Source organism: Carcharodon carcharias, chromosome 6, assembly GCF_017639515.1.
Source record: "Carcharodon carcharias isolate sCarCar2 chromosome 6, sCarCar2.pri, whole genome shotgun sequence".
NCBI lineage: Eukaryota > Metazoa > Chordata > Chondrichthyes > Lamniformes > Lamnidae > Carcharodon > Carcharodon carcharias.
Genome location: NC_054472.1, coordinates 332,517 through 354,456, shown reverse-complemented (window position 1 = coordinate 354,456; position 21,940 = coordinate 332,517). Strand labels below are relative to the sequence as shown.

The 21,940-nt window shown below is 44.7% G+C and overlaps 1 protein-coding gene across 1 annotated transcript in view; it reads right to left on the bottom strand.

Moving 5' to 3' along the window:
• Positions 1-3,458: 3,458 nt before the first annotated feature.
• The window catches only part of LOC121279198 (secreted frizzled-related protein 4-like), a 57,438-nt gene continuing 38,956 nt past the window's right edge, over positions 3,459-21,940 (bottom strand). Inside the window, 1 exon segment of the mRNA XM_041190220.1 lies at positions 3,459-4,350. Coding sequence (XP_041046154.1) covers positions 4,177-4,350 — 174 coding nt within the window. The 3' untranslated portion in view covers positions 3,459-4,176.

Here is a 21,940-nt window from a genome sequence, read left to right as displayed (position 1 = left end):
TCCAGGGGAAACAAGCCCAGTGTGTCCAACCTTTCCTCATAAGACAACCCACTATCCTAGGTATCAACCTAGTGAACCTCCTTTGAACCACCTCCAATGCAGTTACATCCTTCCTTAAATAAGGAGACCAAAACTGCATACAATATTCAAGGTGTGGTCTCACCAATGCCCTACATCCCTTCCAATAGTTACCAATCAATGTTATCGCACCTTTTCTGTTCATTAACTCTAGCCAGAGAGATTCTATGTATGACCCCTCTGGAACATTCTCTCTCTCCAGTACTGTAATGCCATCTTTAATCAATACTGCTACTCCCTCCCCTTTTCTTCCTTCCCTGTCTTTCCTAACACCTTGTACCCAAGAATATTTAACACCTAGTCCTGCCCTTCTTTGAGCCAGGTCTCTGTTATAGCAATAATATCATAATTCCATTTGTCAATCTGTGCCTGTAGTACACCAAACTTATTAACCCACACTCTGTGCATTTACATACATGCACATTAACCCTGATTTAGGCTTTTTATTTTCCCCTTTATTCTGACCCCATCTAATGGCTTATTATTACATACTCTAATTCTATCAAACTCACCAAATACTTTATTTACCTTGAAACTACTCTCTGATATATCCTCCTTATCAGTTAATACTTCTCTACATCCCACTGCCAGTTTTTCTCCTCTCCTCTCTGAATTTCTCCCCAGGTTCCCATCCCCCTGCCAATCTAGTTTAAACCCTGTCCAATAGCAATAGCATACATCCTCACGAGGACATTAGTCCCAGTCCTGTTAAAGTGTAACCTGTCCATCGTCTACAGGTCCCACCTGCTCCAGAACCTGTCCCAATCCTTCAGAAACCTAAAGTCCTCCCTCCTACTCCATTTCTCCAGCCATGTATTGAACTGCTCCATCTTCCTATTCTTGCGCTCACTAGCATGTGGCATTGGGAATTATCCTGAGATTATTGCTCTTGAGGTCCTGCTTTTTAATTCCCTTCCTAGCTCCCTAAAACCTGCTTTCAGGACCTCATCCCTTTTCCTACCTATGTCATTGGTCCCAATATGAACCATGACCTCTGGCTGTTCATCCTCCCCCAAAAGAATGTGCTGCAGCCACTCGGTGACATCCTTGACCCTTACACCAGGGAGGCAACACAACATCCTGGAGTCATGCCTACAATTGCAGAAGTGCCTGTCTGCTCCTCTAACTATGGAATCCCCTACCACTGTGGCACTTGCACTCTTCATCCTCCCATCCTGAGCAGCTGAGCCACCCGTGGTGCCATGAACTCGGCTCTTGCTACAGTCCTCTGAGGAACCATCTCACTCACCAGTAAACAAAATGGAAAAATAGAGAGCAAGATAGCCTCAGGGGATTCCTGTATTACCTGCCTGTTTCTCTTAGATACTCTGGCGGTCATCCATTCCTCTCTGCATGTGTCCTTCTTATCTGCTGTGTGACCACCTCTCTAAATGTGCTATCCATGTAATCTTCAGCCTTGCAGATGCACCAGAGTGACTCCAGTCGCCGCTCAAGTTCCGCGGCTGGTGAAGCCTCCTGCAGATATAGTCATCAAGGGCACTTTGTGCCTGCACGACTTCCCACATCCCGCAGGTTGCACATTCCACATGGCCGAGCTGCACTGACATTCCTTAAACTTTATATAAAGCGTTTATTACAGCATAGTATAATATAATAACTCACCCGTCACTCACTAATCGTCTTCTCTGTGCCAAGTCCAGAAAGGCCTATACTTACCAACCAATCAACTTATGGGACTCCTGTGACATCACTTTTAGATTTTATCTGTAAACTCCTAGTTCTCTTTCTCCACTGCTTTATGGTCTCTCTCTCTCCCCAAACTCCTGCTGCTTTGTGGGGTCTCTTATGTTGTCTAGTTAGCTTAATTTAACTACGTTCTGAACTAACTTCAAATAATTCCTATATGTACCTCACCTCTTTCCCCTGTGCACCGAACTCCCACGTGAACCTAATTCTCTACTCACTCAGTCTCCCTCTCCTTCGGGTGCAATCGCCTATCTCCTCACGTGCCCCTTACTGATTGTGCCTGTCTCTTTTATAGACCCTCTGATGAGTTATTAGTTTAGATTCCTGATACAGTAATTCACACCACTTGAACCAACTGCTTTCAGGTGATTGACAGAGAACTGTCACTCCAGGCAGTTCTCTATTTAACATGCTAACCTAAGTTACTCAAAGGTCAGTTACTATGTCAGATCTTGATTCTTAATCTATAGTTAAAGCTTGAAAAGGATTTACCAGAACTTACCACATGAACCTAATTTGCCACTCACTCAGTCTTCATCTCACTCTGGCATAGTCACCTGTCTCCTCACACGCCCCTTACTGAATGGCCTATTCTTGATCCTAAGTCCTATGTTCCTATGTCCTATAATGGTCTCTTATGGGATTGATAACTTACTCCTTAGAATGTCTTAAACACATTCGCAAATGATGCGAATGTTTGCATGCAGAATTTCCCAGAGAAGCTCAGGATTTCCCCAGAAGTGCCCCTTTGATATTGATTAGGGTGCTTGGGGGGAATACAGTTGGGGTAGAGTAGAGATATGTCCTAAAGGCTGGTCCAAGTGACATGAAATCCTCAGTAAGTCAGGAACCAGCTCATATTTCAGCATCCTTGTACTAATGTAACTGTGACCTATGCGCTCCACAGCCTCAGGAATTCGGGCCTGGAAATTTTTCTGGACCATTAAACTAATTATTACAGTTTTTTATTTCCTTTTATTATGGACTTAGTCTTACATCACTTTTCTTCTATCAATAACTTTGGGACAGAAATACTACTGCAGCCCTCCAAGTCATTACTAATTCTTCAACTTTATTTGAAAAAGATAAGTATAAGAATATGTTGTGTACACATGGCTGATATATTTATTATGTATTCCATGCTAGCTGCTGATAGTCTCTAAGTGGAGACCCTCAAGATTCCTTTTTAAATTATTTTATCAAACTATATTCTTGCAATTCAAAGAACAAATCTGCATTTATTAGTTGCACACTATTAAAAACAGAACAATTGCTAAACAGTCTGAAGAAGTATTGTTTTGATGACAGTTATTATATTATCTAAAAAGAAAGCACAAAAGGAATGTAAAGGCATAAATCTACCATAAAAGTTTATTTCATATTTCTGTGCAAGAGGAATGATGAGTTTTAGGAATGTAAAAGTTGAAAGAATGCTGCCTTAAGTGGGACAGTCATTTTGTCATTTATGTAAAAATGTTGTTATATGTTATAAATGTTATTTATTGCACTTGCTACCCATCACAAGCAGATAATCTACATTTCTAAAGATCTGTTCCAGCAATTCCAGCAAACAAACCATAATCGTTCCCAATAAAACCACTACAATCAAAATTTCATTTCTTAGGGGTCACTTCATCTATTTTTGTGTGTGTAGTTTTCACCTCAGACTTAGCAACTTTTACAAAATTCTTTTATTTGTAAATGTCACAATTAGTTTAAACATTATCTGAAATGATATAATAGTTTTATACAACTTACAGGAAGTAAACACATCGAATAGATGTTCATTAAGGCGCCTTCCTGAAGAAATAAAAACTCGTCTGAATGATATGAACTTTGTAAAGCTATTAGTTAAAAAATGAAGAGAGAATTTAATCTAAAAATCTGCAGTTTTATATATTCAACTGGCCTGTGATAAGAATAACATTTTAAATAAGTCATGCAAAATATCATGCCTCGCAGTGACACTCTATATGTGAAGACCTAATTCAGATGTAGAGATTAGCTTACAGAGGGCATTTTGTCAACACACACAGTACAACAAAACAATGTCAGTACACAGATGTCCAAATACTTAGGAGCATTAGCTGCACAGGAGAGATTGATATCACATATAGTCTTGCATTGAAAAATGACAAGTTAGAAAGATGAAGGCATACAAAGATGTCCACCATTTGTAGCGCAGACCAATGAATATGGTTAGCAGTGCCTGCATATGAAAATTTAAAGTTTTTGAGCAATGATGATGCTACACAGTAATTTTGAAATGCATTAGTGCAATAATTATCAGATAGCATATGGGTAGAAATGGTCTGCAGTCTGTTACCTGGCACTGAGCCAAGATATGACTTCCAGAGTATGAGATGATTGTAGTTACAGAAACTTCTTAATTCATACTTTCTTCTTGCCTTTAGTTTTGTTGATCTTCCTTGGATTGCCAAGAGCTTGATTTTTGTTCTTTGATCTTGACTTTGGACCACCACTGCGCTCACTACGTCCTGCATTTTGATTTCTTTCTTGCCTGATACGCATCTGCTGTTGCTGGCCTAATCTTTGTTCCCATTGCTAATGAACACAAAATAACAAGATGCCAGTGAAAGGAAACAGTATGGAATAGTCAGCTTTAAATAAGCATCAACTACTTTTCAAATACGACAAAAGGCTTTTTGTGTCTGCCATTGGAGAGAGCACCAGGGCAACAATGCATTTGGGTCAAGACATGTCATTACCTCACGCTACTTTATCAGTAATGTGTGACGTTATCATAATGAAAACTACATTTGGATCTTTTAGCACTGTCTTCTAAGCATGGAAGGTTGTGCTCATTATCATGAGAGTATAATAATTTTCATGATATTTTTTAGTTTTTTTACAAAGTAGGTTTATGGGGGGGTCATGTTGTTCTGACTGTGTGTGTGATTTAATTACATTTTTTAGCCAAGCAGGCTGCAAGTTGAAGTTATCAAAAGGAGTAAGATGTAGAAGTGGCTTTAATATGTTAATGAGTAAATGTGGTTGAGGTCTTAGCATGTAAGGTATGAAGGGAATTTGCATTGTTAGATAGATGAAGGGGGATTTGGTTTTTAAAAGGATCTCTGTCTGTTTACAAATAGCCAGGCAGGCAAGGTAAGGAATGTGTTTATTTTTCTCAAGGGTTACTGATAACGTATAGTGGCAATATGAAAAGATTTATATTATGAGAAAGGTAAAGTTCCAAAGACATATGGAAACAATGGAATTTACATATTAAAAAAGGGAGAAGCATGTATAAAGGAGAATGAGGCTATGTATCAGGAGAAGGCATTGTAAGATCTAACAAAGGTGTGAGAAACCTCCAAGAACCATCCAGCATTTGTGCATAAACTTGCTGTCTACAGAAACTGAAGCTGGAGAAAGCCATTTTGAATTCCACTGTATATAGGGTATTGTGTTAATTTGTTGAATCTGTTTAAAATCTAAAATATCTATTTTTGGACCGTTGCCTTAATGAGGGTGTAACTGAGAGCCAGGGTAATTAGGAATTTTAGAAGTAATTATAATAGTAATTTGTAGACCTATGCATGTGCTTGAAATCTTTTCTTTTTTTAATAAATAATTTAATTTTAGTTTTTAAAAAGATCTCTAAAGTTTTGGTGGACTTATTACTTCTGAATTCAGGGCACGTATCTTGAAATAAATATAAACTGCAAAACCGTTGTGACAGCGTGATCAAGTTTCCCTTGTGGATTTGATCTGCCGTGTCATAGCATCATTTAAAATAAATTTTACAGAACATTGGTGATCAATCTGTGTAACTTATTATCTCCCCTTTTCTGCATTCTTTTGAAGGCTCCTTGCTGAGGCACTGACAGCATGCTTTTGTCTGGAACTGCTCTATTAATTGATTAGCCCTGACAGTGGATGTTGGCAGGTTCTTTGATAATGGGGAATCACAGCCCTAGAACAGAGTGGTGGCAGGAGGAGAAGTGACAGGAGGTGGACTGGGAGAAAGAGGGTGGGAGGAGAAGCAGCAGGAGGAGGAGCAGAGTTAGGGACAGGAGTGGCGGGAGCAGGACAGGGAAGAAGGAACAGAGACAGGAGGAGGGGCAGGAGCAGGATGATGAGGTCAAGAGGAGCAGCGGCACGAAGACGGGCAGTATTTTATTTATTTATTTATTCAGCAAATTCAGAAACAACAACAACAAAAATTAAGGAGTGACATCACAGGGCAGCAACCAGGTAAATGGTTAATTAGTGTCACAGGATTTTTGCTCTCTGAGCTAGGCAAGTGGTTAAGCTTAAATGAGATAAACTAATTTCATTAATAAAACTAAAATAATTGATTGATTGAAATTTTTTAATTAAATAAATAAATAAATATAGTTAGCAGCCACAGTGACAGAACTGGCATAAAATTGTTCTCGCTTGCTTCTCTGAGATCCAATTGTGTGCCAAATTCTTGTGGAGAACTGCTCAGGGAATAGTTAGAATCTGGAATGCACTGCCTAAGGGCAGAATTGTCCCAGATTTGCAATAAGTGCAGTATCGAGCGTGAGAAAAGACATTTTACCTGCCGGCTGAAATGGTGGCTTTTCAGGTCGTGTTGTCCCCTGCCTGACGCCTCATTAATAAGGCATTCACGGGAAACACTCCAGAGCGTTGGCGGGAAGGCTCGGATTTGCCTGCCACGCCATGACCTCAGCGTCTCCTTGCTCCGGGCACCACATCTTTACAGCGCATGCCTGCTTCATGTCTCCAGACCAGGACCGCTCCAGGTGACAGATGGCCCCAAAAGCAAAGAAGACGGCAGCCCCCAAATTTAGTGATGCCTCTCTGGGACGGCTGCTGGATGCAGTGGAAGACCACCATTCTGGCCACAGGAGGTCCACCAGAGTGACCAATCTGGCCTGGGAGGCAGTGGCAGCAGCGATCAGCACCACTGGAGCACAGAGGAGGTCAGCCATCCAATGCAGGAAGAGGATGAATGATCTCATCCGTTCCCCAGGGTAAGTCAACCACCTCATCACTCTCAACTCATACACTCACAAACCCATCACACATCCACAGGGATCTCGTACCTCAAGGGACAACACCACTCACACACACACACACCCTCACATCTCCATCTGGCTCATATCCTCTGGAGGTGGCATCCTCATACTGTCCATGGCTCCGCTCACCACACAAACATTCCATGCATGTGTCCTGCTCACACTCTCTCCATCTGTTTTCACGCAGGAGATCTGGCTCACAGCATCAGGGAGAGGTCCCAGACCAGGGGGTGGAGTGGCCCACATTAGGCCCCTCACTCACTTTGAGGAGTGTGCCATCGTACTGACTGGTGAGGACGTGGATCCTGCCTGTGGTGATGGTGAAGTCAGTGGCAAACACCCACATGAGGATCCTGCGCCACATCATCCCTCTCTCAACGCAACTGTGAGTGCTCTCTCTCCTGCTTTTGACTCTGTTGACATGCACTAATTATCTCTACTTTGGTTCACAGGGAGCTCTGCCAAGCAACCGACAGCCTCAGCCAGCCAGTCCCTCAGCTCCATCCAGGTCCTCACCTCCAGCCAAGAGGGAACACCACCTTCATTAAAGGAACTAAGCAGCCTGGAAGACCCGTCACAGTGCTTACCCACACCCTGCACCAGCGCAGAGACACATACCTCGGTGGGGCCTCGATCTAGAGCAGGCTTGAGTTCACCATCTGGTGGTCACCGTACGGACACGTGTCCACAGCAGGAGGAGGCAGGTTCAGCCCAGCTCTCCGGGGGGGCTGCTGGGGAAGAGGAACCTGTGAGGTCCTGTGACAAACCTCTGGATTCAGTCTTCCAACTCATCATGGAGAGTCAGCAGAAGGCGAGGAGAACATCATGCAGAGCTGTTGGAAGCCCTCAACAGAGTAGCACGTTGAGTTGGAGGAGTGCGTCCGCCTGCTCTTTGAAGTGGTGCCCACATGTGTGCGTATAGGGGTCTTCATGGGAAGGATGGCAGAGCTCTGAAGAAGTCATGTGCACTCAAAGCGTTAACCCTGTTTTTCTCTCCATGGATGTTGTTAGACCTGCTGAGGTTTTCCAGCATTTTCTGTTTTTACTTCAGATTTCTAGCACTCGCAGTATTTTGCTTTAATCCCTCCCTTACACATTCCTCCCCCACTTACACCTACCTCCCCACTTGCTGCATTCTCTCATTACACCCTCCTCCCCTGTTCTCACTCCACCCCGCAACCTCACTCCCAACAACTTTGTCCCACCCCTCCCAAACTCAGCCCCTGACATTTGCCCCCCTCTCCAACCTCACTCCCTCAACACCTTCGTTCCCCCCACCAAACCTCACTCCCCCATGACACCTTTGTTCCCCCACCTCCCAACTTCACCACCTCCTGTCCAAGGTAAACCTTCCTCTTCCACCCCACCTCACCCTACCCCACACCCCCCACCGACGCCCGATCATCGGTAGCAGCCCATGGCCAGGGCCATGATATTCCGAAGCAGACCTATAGCATCAACTCAGGCCTCCCACCTTCTGTGAGCTGCTTTGAGGCAGAACCATGAGCACAAGGTGCACGTCTTCCTCCAGCGTCCAGTAGTTGTAGGGCTCCAGTATCTTCCTCTCCTTAAATGTCCGCGATCTGAGCAAGGCCCAAATGGTAAGTCCCGACTTTAGCACCTCAAACTTGTTGAGATGTTTTCTGGGCCAGTGTGTTTTCCTGCTGGTGTAATGGTAAATTGGGCATGGGGGGCCGATTCCAGTCGGGCTTTACTTTGCATCCCATTACCAGGATGGAAATTGGGCTTCTGCCTCCAGCAGGATTCGCGTTCCACCATGGATGACATCATCGGATAATCCCGCTGTGCTTTCACGCCGGCATGAAACCAATTTCTGCCTCTCATGCTGAATTGTCTCCTCCTGCTGCCAATGGGACCCGCCGATTCCACCCTAAGAGTATGGTGCAGACGGACTCAGATGTGGCTTTGAAAAGGGAATTGCAGTTATCCTGACTAGTGGCATGGTTAGTTCTGGAGCACAAGACTTCATTACTACAGCTGGGAAGTTTTCAGGACCCATAGACTTTGCTGTATGGCTAGTCCAGTTTAGTTTCTGGTCAATGGTAACCCCCAGGATGTTGATAGTTAGGGATTCAGCGATGGTAAAGCCTTTGAATATCAAGGGGAGATGGTTAGATTCTCCCTTGTTAAAGACAGTTGTTGCCTGGCACTTGTGTGACACAAATGTTACTTATCTGTGAGAACACCAAACAGCAAGCCTACAATGCCTATGTACTCAGTGCATTCTGTAGAATAGTAGGTTAATACTTATGGTAATGAGATAGTAATGTCTATCATGATGTAACAGTGATATCAACAGTCATGTGCTAGAGACTTTAGGGTAGAAGGCATAGTCTGCACACAAGAGATGTGTTTACCTAGTAGCTCATCATGTAAATAGTGTAAATAAAGTAGTTTTGCAGTAAGCCACCTGTGTCAGACCAGAGTTATTTATGAATAGAGGGAAACATTCCCAGAATAGGTTAGGCCATAAGACAAACTGCAAAATATGGTAGCAGCAGTGGTGACACCAATCTAACAACGATTTGGTGCTTAGAGGACAAACATCCTGAAACACTCATCAACCACTTACCTGGTTGTTGCCCTGTGATGTCACTCCTTAATTTTTTTTTGTTGTTGCTTCTGAATTTGCTGAATGAAGAAATAAATAAATAAATACTGCCCTTCCTGCCCCTGCTCCTCTTGAGGCCCTCCTCCTGCTGCTGCCCCTTCTCCTGTCCTTATACCCACAGTGAGAAAGTGGAAGAAGACTTGTTTGTAGCAAAAATCTGAAGACATGCTTTGGTGAGTGGCACACTGGGAATTAGTAGTGATGTCAGCACCAGTCAAGCAGTCACTGCTCCTTCTGCAGTCGTTCGAAAACCTGGAAGGTACACAGAGCGGCCAGCTCTGGGGGCTGTGAAAAACAAACCTCCTAATATATCAAGCAGCATTGGGTTTGTGTACCAAAGAGCAGAAGCACCAGGTTAGTTTATTCTTCCTTGCCATTGGGCCTGTCACCGATGATGTCCTCCTGAGACAGGGGGTAGAAGGGACCTCGCAGACCTTGAAACTGTCCTAAAAGTGTTCAATGCATATTTCAGTCTGAAAAAGAACCTCACCACCCAAGACAAGATTGGTCAGCAGGGGGCGCAGATTGTTTCCAATACAGAAAGACAGGACAATGAAGCCGTTCTGGCATTTTTAAAATTTCATTAAAGGAAGAAAGCAACAGAATATCTATGACATGCAGGTGATTCAAAAAATTGGAAATAAACACAGAAGTGATGTTACGTATTTCTTTGAAGAAGTAAAGGATCATGAACAAGGCTTTTGGTCAGTCACTTTGAAAGTTAAAGGCTTTAAAACTGACTTCAAATTTGACACCAAAGCTGGTATTACAATACCGGCTGATCATTTGAAATGATTCAACACAGTTCAATCCAGCCATCAAATGTTAAACTGCAAGGTCCAGGGGGTACAAATCTTCAAGTAAAAGGTCAGATAACTGGCACAAGGGTGACAGAGACCCTCTATATCTTGCACAAAGCATTCTGTTACTAAGCAGAAATGCATGCATGCAACTGGGCATTCCTGAAAAAAGTGGACAAAGTCCTACAAAAAGACAACAGGACAGAATTTTGCCAAGAATTCTCACAACTCCTCCAGGAGGTTGGTTATCTCAAGCATGAATACCATAGTACATTGCTTCTAGGTGCCAAGCCTGTATGTCTATACACTCCCAGGGGGGTATCACACCCACTGCTGTCAAAAGGTAAAGAGGAACTCACTGAAAAGTTACATAGAGATGTCAATCACTTGTCACGGAGCCAATCAGGTGGTGTTTGGGGTTTGTAACAGTCCCCAAGCCGAATGACCAGCTCAGACTTTGAGTAGACCTCATGCAATTAAACAAGACACTTTAGAGAGAAATCCATCCTATGGGTCAGTGGATGACAGCTTGGCAAAACTTGACAACAGCCTCCTCTTCACTAAACTCGACACTAATAGTGAGTTTTGGCAAATCCCCCTCAATCAAGAGTTCAGGCTGTTAACAACATTTATTATACTGTTCGGATGGTTCTGTTTTAACTGCCTTCCCTTCAGGGTATCATCAGCTCTGTAGATATTCCAGCGAACCATGTCAAACATTCTGGAAGGAAAATGGAGTAATTTGTCATATAGATGACATGCTTATCCATGGAGACACAAGACAGGAGCATGATCATAGAGTTAGTGCAGTTCTCAAAGTGTTATAAGAGGCAAGCCTCACCTTAAACAAGAAATGTGAATTTGTGAAAACTACCACTAAATTCTTGGGACACATTATACAACAATAGGGTATAAATGAAAGCCATCAGTGACTTTCCACAGCCAAAATGTGTTACTGATGTGCAGAGGTTCCTCGAGATGGTCAATCAGGGTTGGCAAGTTCATTCCAAATTTAGCTGCAGCTACTGAAACCCTTGAGAGATCTTTTATGAAAGGGCCAACAGTGGTTTTGGGGAATTGAGCAAACCAACACATCTCAGCGAATAAAGGCTCACCTCTTCCAATGTGCTGCCGCATTATAATCCCAGATTGCCCACAGTGGTGGCCACCTATGCATCCTCATCAGGCCTTGGAGCTGTACTCATTCAGGTCCAGAAGAATGGTTACAGAAAGCCAGTCTACATTGCCTCCAGGGCATTGACAGAAACAGAGCAACGCTATGCAATTATAGAGAAAAAGGCATTGGTAGTAACCTAGGCATCAGAGAGATTCTCAGATTATTTGATGTGATTATCATTTCAAATTGAGACAGGCCATAAACCATTGGTCACCCTCCCGAATTCCACAGAGAGCATCAAAATGCCTCTATTCATACAACATTTCAGACTTAGGCTGATGCTTTACCAGTACATAGCTGTCTATGTGCTGGAGAAATCGCAGACCACAGCTGGTGAATCATCTAGAGCTAGTTCATTATGCTGGAACCCAAGGTTTCGTACTCATTTCAGAGGTCGAAGCATTTTCATCAATCATAACAAATTCCCCACCAATCTCTGAGACAAAATTTCAAGAACTCAAGAAAGCACAAAAGGAAGATGTGGAGTACACCCGAGTTAGGAAATTTTGCCAAGAGGGTTGATCAAAATATGGTCCAAATGACCAGCTCCTACGAAATACCATGAACAAAGGAAACATGTAACAACAATGGACAATCTTCTAGTGTACAAGTATCGCCTGGTAATAGCCAAGGCTATGAGGGAGAGGATTCTTCTTGCAATCTATGGTGGGCATTTGACAATAGCAAATTGTGGGGCTTATGCACATCAATCTATGTGGTGACCAGGCATTTCAAAGGCAATTCCAGACTTTGTCTTGTCATGCCACATTTGTGAAATCAACAGCCAGCCCACCCACAGAGCCTTTATTACCTCTTTCACCTCTCTTCTATTTTCACTTAGTTCTGTTGAAGGGTCATTCGGACTCGAAACGTTAACTGTGTTCCTCTCCGCAGATGCTGCCAGACCTGCTGAGTTTTTCCAGGTATTTTTGTTTTTGATTTGGATTTCCAGCATCCACAGTTTTTTACTTTTACCTTTATTACTATCTAGTTTTCCAGATAGACCTTGGAAGAGTTTGGGACTAGCCCTCTTCGATTTTCAAGAAAAAGCATATCTCATCACAGTAGATTATTATTCAAGGTGGTAAGAAGCTACCAGACTCCACACTACAATGGCTGGGACTGTGATAAGGGCATTACAGAATATCTTCTCCACGCATGGGTTTCCAGATGAAGTTGTTTTGGATCATGGACCACAGTTCATGAATGAATACTTCAAGAAATTTATAGATGACTGTGGGATCACCCATGTTCCTACTTCTCCTCCCCATCCACAGGCCAATGGAGACGCTGAACGAGAGGTGAAAGCCTTTAAAATGACCAACATTACCAACTGGAATTCAGCCCTGCTGAATTAGAGAGCTACACCTCAAAATAACGGCTTTTCACTGTCAGAGCTGCTCATGGGCTGAGGACTGAAGACACAAATTCTTTTGCTGCAGCAGAATCTGCAAACCCAACTTTTCAGCAGATGACCATAAATGAATGAGTAATATGGAAAATGGCTTAATTGAAAAACAGAAGAACTGGTATAACTCCAGGCATAGGGTCAAGACTTTAGCCCCCTTAGTACCAGGTCAGAATATCTGGATTTGAGATGGAAAATCTGAAGGCACAGTTCTTAAACAAATGAAACAACCACGTTCTTATCTCGTCTAAACCCCATTAGAGATGTTCAGAAGAAACAGGAAAGCTCTAATCTTATTAGAGCCTGCCAGACCACATGTGTTTAATTACCACACTCTTTGGGATGATGGTCCAACGATTACATCAATCAACTCACAGAATGCTGACCCAGTCAACGAACCGGTCTAAGACCATCACCCTCGCTCAACAATCACAACAACATGATCAGAGAGAGTTGTGAAGGCACCGCAAAGGCTTAACCTGTGAACTTCAGACTTTGTGGGGAGATGGCAGGAGTGTAAATGTCTTAAAAATAGTTTAAGAAATAGTTTAACATTGTTATTAAAGAAGTTGATAGTATACATGGGGGAGATGTAGTATAATGGGTTAATAGTTATGATAATGACATAGGTCATGATACATATCACTAACTTTGACATCAGCAGTCATGTGCTAGAGACTCTGTAGGGCAGATGGAGTAGTCTGCACACTAGAGAGATGTACTTACCTAGTAACTCACCATATATATAGTCTATATAGTTTAAATAAAGTGGTCTTGAAATAACCCACCTGCATTAGACCAGAGTTACCTAAGAGTAGAGGGAAATCTTCCCAGTATAGATTAGACCATGAGACAAATCACAAAACACACTCCTCTGCAGTAGTGAAACCTGAGTAACAAATGCTAGGTGGGAGAAAGGTATAAACAGTTTCCATCTCTGTTGTTTCAGAAGTATCCTTTTCATTGCTTGGCAGAACAAGGTCACAAACTCAGAAGATCTATAGCATGCTAATTCCATCAGCATACATTCATTGTTAAATCCTGGCTCAGCCACATTCATCGGATGGATAATAGCCATATAGCCAAAGACCTTCTGTACGGTGAAGTGGCCATTGGGTCACTATCTCCTGGGTGTCCATGCTTCTGCTACAAGACACCTACAATTGAGATATGAAGATGGTGGACATTTATACTGACAACTGGGAGACAGTAACCAACAGCCATAACCTCTGAAGGCTGACTGTTTGGAGGGGTATTGGAAGAGGCAATTAGAAACAAAAAGCACATCTGCCTGAGAAGAATGCAGAGAGAAAACAGAGGCCTGTACCTTCTCAGCACTGTCTTCCTGAGCAGCCAATGCAGCAGAGGGTGCCATGCCAGAGTGGGTCTCTTGAGCTGCACCAGGTGATGCTTAACACAGATTGATACCTCAGGGAAAATCATCATCTCAGGCTGCCAATGAAACTGAAGAAGGAGAATCACAGAATAGGATAGAATCACAGAATAGTTACAGCACAGAAGAAGCCATTTGGCCTTTCAAGTCTTTACCAGCTCTCTGCAAGAGTAACCCAGCTAATCCCACTCCCACTCCCTTCCCCTGTAGCCTGCAATTTCTTTTCTCTTCAGGTGCTTCAATTCCCTTTCAAAAGCCATGATTGAATCTGCATCCACCACACTCTCAAAGGAGGATTGGAAAGTTATGGCCAGGGCCTCCACAATTTCCACCCTTACTCCCCTCAGTAGCCTCGGATGCATCTCATCCAGTCCTTCTGACTTATCAACTTTAAGTACAACCAACTTTTCTAATACCTCCTCATTATCAATTGTTAGCCTATCCAGTGTCTCAACTGCTTCCTCTTTCATTATACTTCAGCAGCATCTTCCTCCTTGGTAAAGACAGATACAAAGTAGTCATTTACTATCTTAGCCACTCCTTCTGCCTCCATGCATAAATCACTTTTTTGGTCCCTAATAATTCTCACCCATCTCCTTGCTACCCTTTTACTATTTATATGCCTAAAGAAGCTTTTTGGATTAGTTAGCTGCCAGTCTCTTTCCATGCTCTCCTATTCTGTCTCTTTGCATTTCATATTTCCTTTTTCATTTTTCCTCTGAACTTTCTATATTCAGCCTGGTTCTCACTAGTATTAACAACCTGGCTCTTGTCATATACACCCTTTTTATACTTCATATTTATCTCTTTCATTGTCAAGAGAGCTCTGGCTTTAGTTGTCCTACTTTTCCCCCTTGTGGAAATGTACCTCTAGTTTACCTTATCTGAGCTATCTTACCTTTAAAGACAGCCCAATCTTCCATTGCACTTTTGCCTGCCTATTTTGATTCCAAATTGCTTGAACCAAGTTTGCTCTCACCCCACTGAAATTGACACCCCTCCAGTTCAGCATTCTTATTCTGAATTGCTTCTTACTCTTTTCCATAGCTAACCTAAATCTAATGATACCATGATCACTGTTGACAGTTGATCCACTTGACCCATCTCATTCAACAGAACCAGATCCAGGAATGCCTCCTATCACAGAGATAAAAACAAAAAAACTGCGGATGCTGGAAATCCAAAACAAAAACAGAATTACCTGGAAAAACTCAGCAGGTCTGGCAGCATCGGCGGAGAAGAAAAGAGTTGACGTTTCGAGTCCTCATGACCCTTCGACAGAACTGTCGAAGGGTCATGAGGACTCGAAACGTCAACTCTTTTCTTCTCCGCCGATGCTGCCAGACCTGCTAAGTTTTTCCAGGTAATTCTGTTTTTGTTTTATGCCTCCTATCACATTGGCCAGAAAGACGCTGGTCAAGAAAATACTCCTAAACCAGGCTCGCCGAACCATTTGTGTGAGTGAGAGTGTGTGTGTGGGTCACTGCAAGGGGGTCACTCAAGGGGCTGATGAGCACATTTTGAAAAGATAAGGTTTGGCGAAACATTAAACATGAATTTCAATAAAATGTTGAGGTATGAAGAAAAGAAACAACTTGATGTGCAAAAATAACATCAAAGCAAAAAATGGATCATTTAAAATAATGACCATTAGAGTGTGAAAGAGTCAAATTGTGTTTTTCTGGCTCACCCTCAGTTTCACTCACCTTCACCTACATCCACTGTGTGAGTTGGTGTGAGTGTGTTGGTCTGTGGGGGTGAGGGTGAGTGCGAACCCTGAGACTGCGAGTGAGCCAGACTTACACACACACACTCTCACACACACTCCCTCGCTCATACACACTCCCTCACACACACACACACTTGCTCACACACACACTCTCTCACTCACACACACACATTCTCACTCACGCACTCATTCATTCGCGCAAATACACACTCGCTCACATACACACAGTCTTGCTCACACACACTGCCTCGCTCACACACACACACGCACTCACTCACACACGCACTCACTCAAACACACATACTCTTGCTCACACACACACACTCACTCACACATACACACGCTTGCTCACACACGCCCTCGCTCACACACACACGCACTCACTCACACACACACACACACACACTCTTGCTCACACACACTCCCTTGCTCACACACGCACACTTTCACTCACACACACGCAGTCTTGCTCACACACATTCCCTCGCTCACACACACACAAACAGGCACTCTCACACATACACACACACACATTCACACATACACATTCTTGTTCACACACACTCTTGCTCACACACATTCCCTCGCTCACACACACAGAGGCACACACACACAGGCACTCTCACACATACACACACACAAACTCACTCTCAGATATACACACACTCTTGCTCACACACACTCACTCATTCACACACACACACACACATACACTCTCGCTCACACACACTCCCTTGCTTACATCATGCACTCGCACAATATTTTGCTCGGCGGGTGCACACAACAGTCGGAGGAGCACCCATCGACAATTAGGAGGGCAATTAGGTACAGTAACAGCCCAATTGTCAGTGATTTTTCATGGCCTGTCCAACCTTATGGTTGGTGGACGTGTAAATCGGCCAGGCGGACTTTACACTTTTGATGAAACCTCATCCAGGGACAGGGTGAAATCCCAGTTAGGATTTAAAATAGAAATAAATCTTTGGGAACTTTTTTTCACGAGCTCTGTTTTCAGGTGCTTGATTATGCTGCCGGAATATGTTTTGCAGCATTTTTGGGTTTTATTTTCTTATTTGCAGGTTTGCAGCTCCTTGCGGCATCTGTCTGCCTTCAGGGAGTTCGCTGGGAGCAATCACCAGCACCCAAAGTGATGTTGGCGCCTGCCTTCTTCCCGCCCTCACTGTCAATGCTGAGCCTTTCTCTGGGTGTGTTTCACGCTAGCTGGCCGTTAATTAGCCAACCAGTGTATGATCAGGGTTGGGGGCCGATCGCAGACGAAAGCACGTTTCCCATCCACTTCTGGGCCTCCTCGACCAGCAGCTGGTTTCTCTCCCCCCTCCCCCACCATTAGACAGTTTCTCTCCCCCCACTCCCATCATTAGCCAGGTTCTCTCCCCCCTCCCCCAACATTAGACAGTTTCTCTCCCCCCTCCCCCGCCATTAGACAGTTTCTCTCCCCCCTCCCCCGCCATTAGACAGTTTCTCTCCCCCCTCCCCCACCATAAGACAGTTTCTCTCCCCCCTCCCCCACCATAAGACAGTTTCTCTCCCCCCTCCCCCACCATTAGCCAGGTTCTCTCCCCCCTCCCCCACCATTAACCAGGTTCTCTCCCCCCTCCCCCACCATTAGACAGTTTCTCTCCCCCCTCCCCCACCATTAGAAAGTTTCTCTCCCCCCTCCCCCACCATTAGACAGTTTCTCTCCCCCCCCCCACCATTAGCCAGGTTCTCTCCCCCCTCCCCCACCATTAGACAGTTTCTCTCCCCCCTCCCTACCAGACTCACTGGTGCCAACAGGCCATATTTTCAGGCCTCAGGCTAAGAAAGCTGGTCCTCCAATTGAGCGATGTTCTGTCCCACATTTGCTGCTGATTGGCTCACTAGTGATCCAAGCAACAGCAAATGCGGGAGAGAGGTGGCCTGTGATTGGAGGAGCATTTCTTTGCATAATCTTCGAATTCTCTTACCAACATTTTGAACATGGGGTCTGTGGGCCAAATGGAGGTGCCTGGCAAACTGGATAGTGGCCTGTCCTAAACACACTTCAGAAATTCCTCCCCCTCTGCTCTTTGCACTATTATTATCCAAGTCAATATTAAGATAATTAAAATTCCCCTTTATCACTACTATATAGCATTCATATCTCTGTAATTTTCTTGGAAATTTGTGCCTCCATATCTTTCCCACTAGTTGGTGGCCTATAGAACACACCCTAACATTTGGTAGTACAGAACCTGAATATTGCTGCAAAGAGAGACATGTTGCCAAAGTTCTCTGTCTTTGCGCTCATCAGGACAAGCACTAAATGCCAAATTTCAAATGATCACAAAAACTTATTTATGCTTGCTGGAAGCAACATGTATTCATGCGTAAGTACTGGTTCTCTTCAAAAACAAAGGAATATGTTCAAGCATTGCACTTTTTTCAAATTACTCAGGAGCATGGGATTGCTTGCTCTATGGTAACGTCTAAGCCAATCAGAGCCAAACAATCAGCACAATTCTCTCCAGTAGTATAAATTCTTGACATCATTTTGGGGCCATAAACACTCAGTTTTCAGAGGATAGAGTGCAGCCATAAACAGGGAGATTTTGGAGGATGGAGCGGGGCCATAAACAGTGAGATTTTGGAGGATAGAGTGAGGACTGAAAACAGGGAGATTTTGGAGGGCTTAGCGGGACCATAAACAGTGAGATTTTGGAGGATAGAGCGGGGCCATAAACAGTGAGATTTTGGAAGATAGAGCGGGGCCTGAAAACAGTGATATATTGGACGATAGAGCGGGACCATAAACAGTGAGATTTTGGAGGATAGAGCGGGACCATAAACAGTGATATTTTGGACGATAGCGCGGGACCATAAACAGTGAGATTTTGGAGGATAGAGTGTTGCCTGAAAACAGTGAGATTTTGGAGGATAGAGCGGGGCCTGAAAACAGTGAGATTTTGGAGGATAGAGCGGGACCATAAACAGTGAGATTTTGGAGGATAGAGCGGGGCCTGAAAACAGTGAGATTTTGGAGGATAGAGCGGGACCATAAACAGTGAGATTTTGGAGGATAGAGCGGGGCCTGAAAACAGTGAGATTTTGGAGGATAGAGCGGGACCATAAACAGTGAGATTTTGGAGGATAGAGCGGGGCCTGAAAACAGTGAGATTTTGGAGGATAGAACGGGGCCTGAAAACACTGAGATTTTGGAGGATAGAGCGGGACCATAAACAGTGAGATTTTGGAGGATAGAGCGGGACCATAAACAATGAGATTTTGGAGGATAGAGCGGGACCATAAACAGTGAGATTTTGGAGGATAGAGCGGGGCCTGAAAACAGTGAGATTTTGGAGGATAGAGCGGGACCATAAACAATGAGATTTTGGAGGATAGAGCGGGGCCATAAACAGGGAGATTTTGGAGGATAGAGCGGGACCATAAACAGTGAGATTTTGGACGATAGCGCGGGACCATAAACAGTGAGATTTTGGACGATAGCGCGGGACCATAAACAGTGAGATTTTGGAGGATAGAGCAGGACCATAAACAGTGAGATTTTGGAGGATAGAGCGGGGCCTGAAAACAAGGGGCAGAATTTTCCCATTGGCGTGCGGGGCGGGGGGGGGAGCCTCATGGTCACACGTAAAATGATGCAGGGTGACGTCGGGCGAGCGTCCCAATGTCACCGTGCGCCATCGCGATATCTGCTGCGCACCCGCCATTAATTAATGGGCCACTTAAGGCCCTTGACTCACCAATCGACGCCAATTTTTTGGGGCCTGTGCAATCTTCAGGTTGACACATGGGCTCAACAGGCAGGCGGGTAGGACACATTTATATAAACCTCATCCAGGGGTGAGATAAGAGGGCTCAGTGGGGTCGCAAGTGTTCTCTGTCAAATATTGTTTTTTCAAAGTTACTGATACTTGCTTGTGTGATCTACAATACTTCAAAACGCATCCCAGCTGCTTTGTCTGGACTCTCAATCTTCAGGTCAGCTTTCCGCAGTGAGGAATCTTTTTTGGGCCTGCAGGTTTCTGGAAGCCTTCCCATAGCCTGGGAATGGGAGCTGAACTCTCCACTGGAGGCACCTCCTCTGAGGAGGAAGGGAGGGCTAGAAGGGGGAGGAGGCCAGGAGTGCACATTTAGCCTCCAGGGGAGCCGCCTTTGTGAGGCCAGGCACAGGCACAAGGGGAGCAGGGCCAAGAGGCAGACCAAGGCAGAAGCAGCCACAGAAGATGCCACTATCCTGCTGCCAGGGTTTACAGGCAGCGAAGCAGCTACCTCAATATGTCTGAGGTGTAGTGCCAAAGGAGGCTCCATTTCTCAAGGGAGATAGTCAACTATATCTGTCAGATGATTGGGCCTGGGATCTCTGCAAACTGTGTGGGTGGACACCCCATGCCAGTGGCTCTAAAGGTCACAGCTGTGCCCTCAACCTCTATGCCTCTGGCTCCTTCCAGGGCTCAGTGGGTGATCTTTGCGGTGTCTCCCAATCAGCTGTCCACACTTGTGTCAAGCAGGTCACAGACGCTCTGTTCAGACGGGCATTGACCTTCATCCACTTCCGTTAGGACCAGGCAAGTCAGACACAGTGAGCCAGAGGCTTTGTGGCGATTGCTGGCTTCCCCCGTGTCCAGGGTGCTATAGACTGTACACATGTGGCCATCAAGGTGTCAGCAGGTGAGCCCGGTGCCTTCATCAACAGGAAGGGCTTCCACTCCATGAACGTGCAGATAGTGTATGACCACAGGATGCAGATTCTACAAGTCTGTGCAAGGTACCCAGGCAGCTCCCACCACACCTACATCCTCAGACACTCCCAGGTACCGGGGCTCTTCAGTGCTCCAGCCCGGCTGGATGGGTGGCTGCTGGGTGACAAGGGCTATCCCCTCAGAAGGTGGCTCATGACGCCTCTCCGCCATCCAAGAACAGAAGCTGGGGAGCCACAGCTCCACAAGGTGGAGAGAACCATTGGCCTTCTCAAGATGCGCATCCGATGCCAGGACCGCTCAGGGGGCCCACTCCAGTACCCCCCAGATCGTGTGTCGGTGATAGTGGTTGCATGCTGCACTCTCCACAATCTTGTGCTGGAAAGGGGGGACGCAGTGGACGATGAAGACGTCGCGCAGTGTCTGCAGCTGCACACGATGAGTCCAGCAGTGAGTCCGAGGATGAGCACACACAGGGAAACGATAAGGGATTGGACACTGACCCAGGCCTACGGCAGAAAGGCATTGACACCAGGGAGGCTTTAATCCAACGAACCTTCAGCTAGCACACCACAGATGGACCTCCAGGACAAACTTGGGTTGTAGGCTCCATACTCAATACCTATGTGCCAAATCTTCCAGGTTAGGAACAGTAACTAAGGGCCATGTTAATAAAGCTGAATATCCAGCAAAGCACTCCTAACATTTTTGGAAACTATACACATGCAGAAGAAAAGAGGCACCCTCAGCCATGGTCTCATGTCTGAATTTAATATTACAGGCAAAGAAACTTAATGAAATAAAATGACAAGGGTGTTCTAATTCAAAGCAAATCATAAAGACCTCATCTCAGGCTAACACAAAGGCACCAGTGATAAACCCATAACAAAAACAAAAATACCTGGAAAAACTCAGCAGGTCTGGCAGCATCTGCAGAGAGGAACACAGTTAACGTTTCGAGTCTGTATGACTCTTCAACAGAACTAAGTAAAAATAGAAGAGAGTCAAAATATAAGCTGGTTTAAGGGGGGGGTGGGACAGGTAGAGCTGGATAGAGGACCAGTGATAGGTGGAGATAACCAAAAGATGTCGCAGACAAAAGGACAAAGAGGTGTTGAAGGTGGTGATATTATCTAAGGAATGTGCTAATTAAGGGTAGAAAGCAGGACAAACAAGGTATAGATAGCCCTGGTGGGGGTGGGATGGGGGGAAGGAATCGAAATAGGCTAAAAGGTAGAGATAAAACAATGGATAGAAATACATTTAAAAATAATGGAAATAGGTGG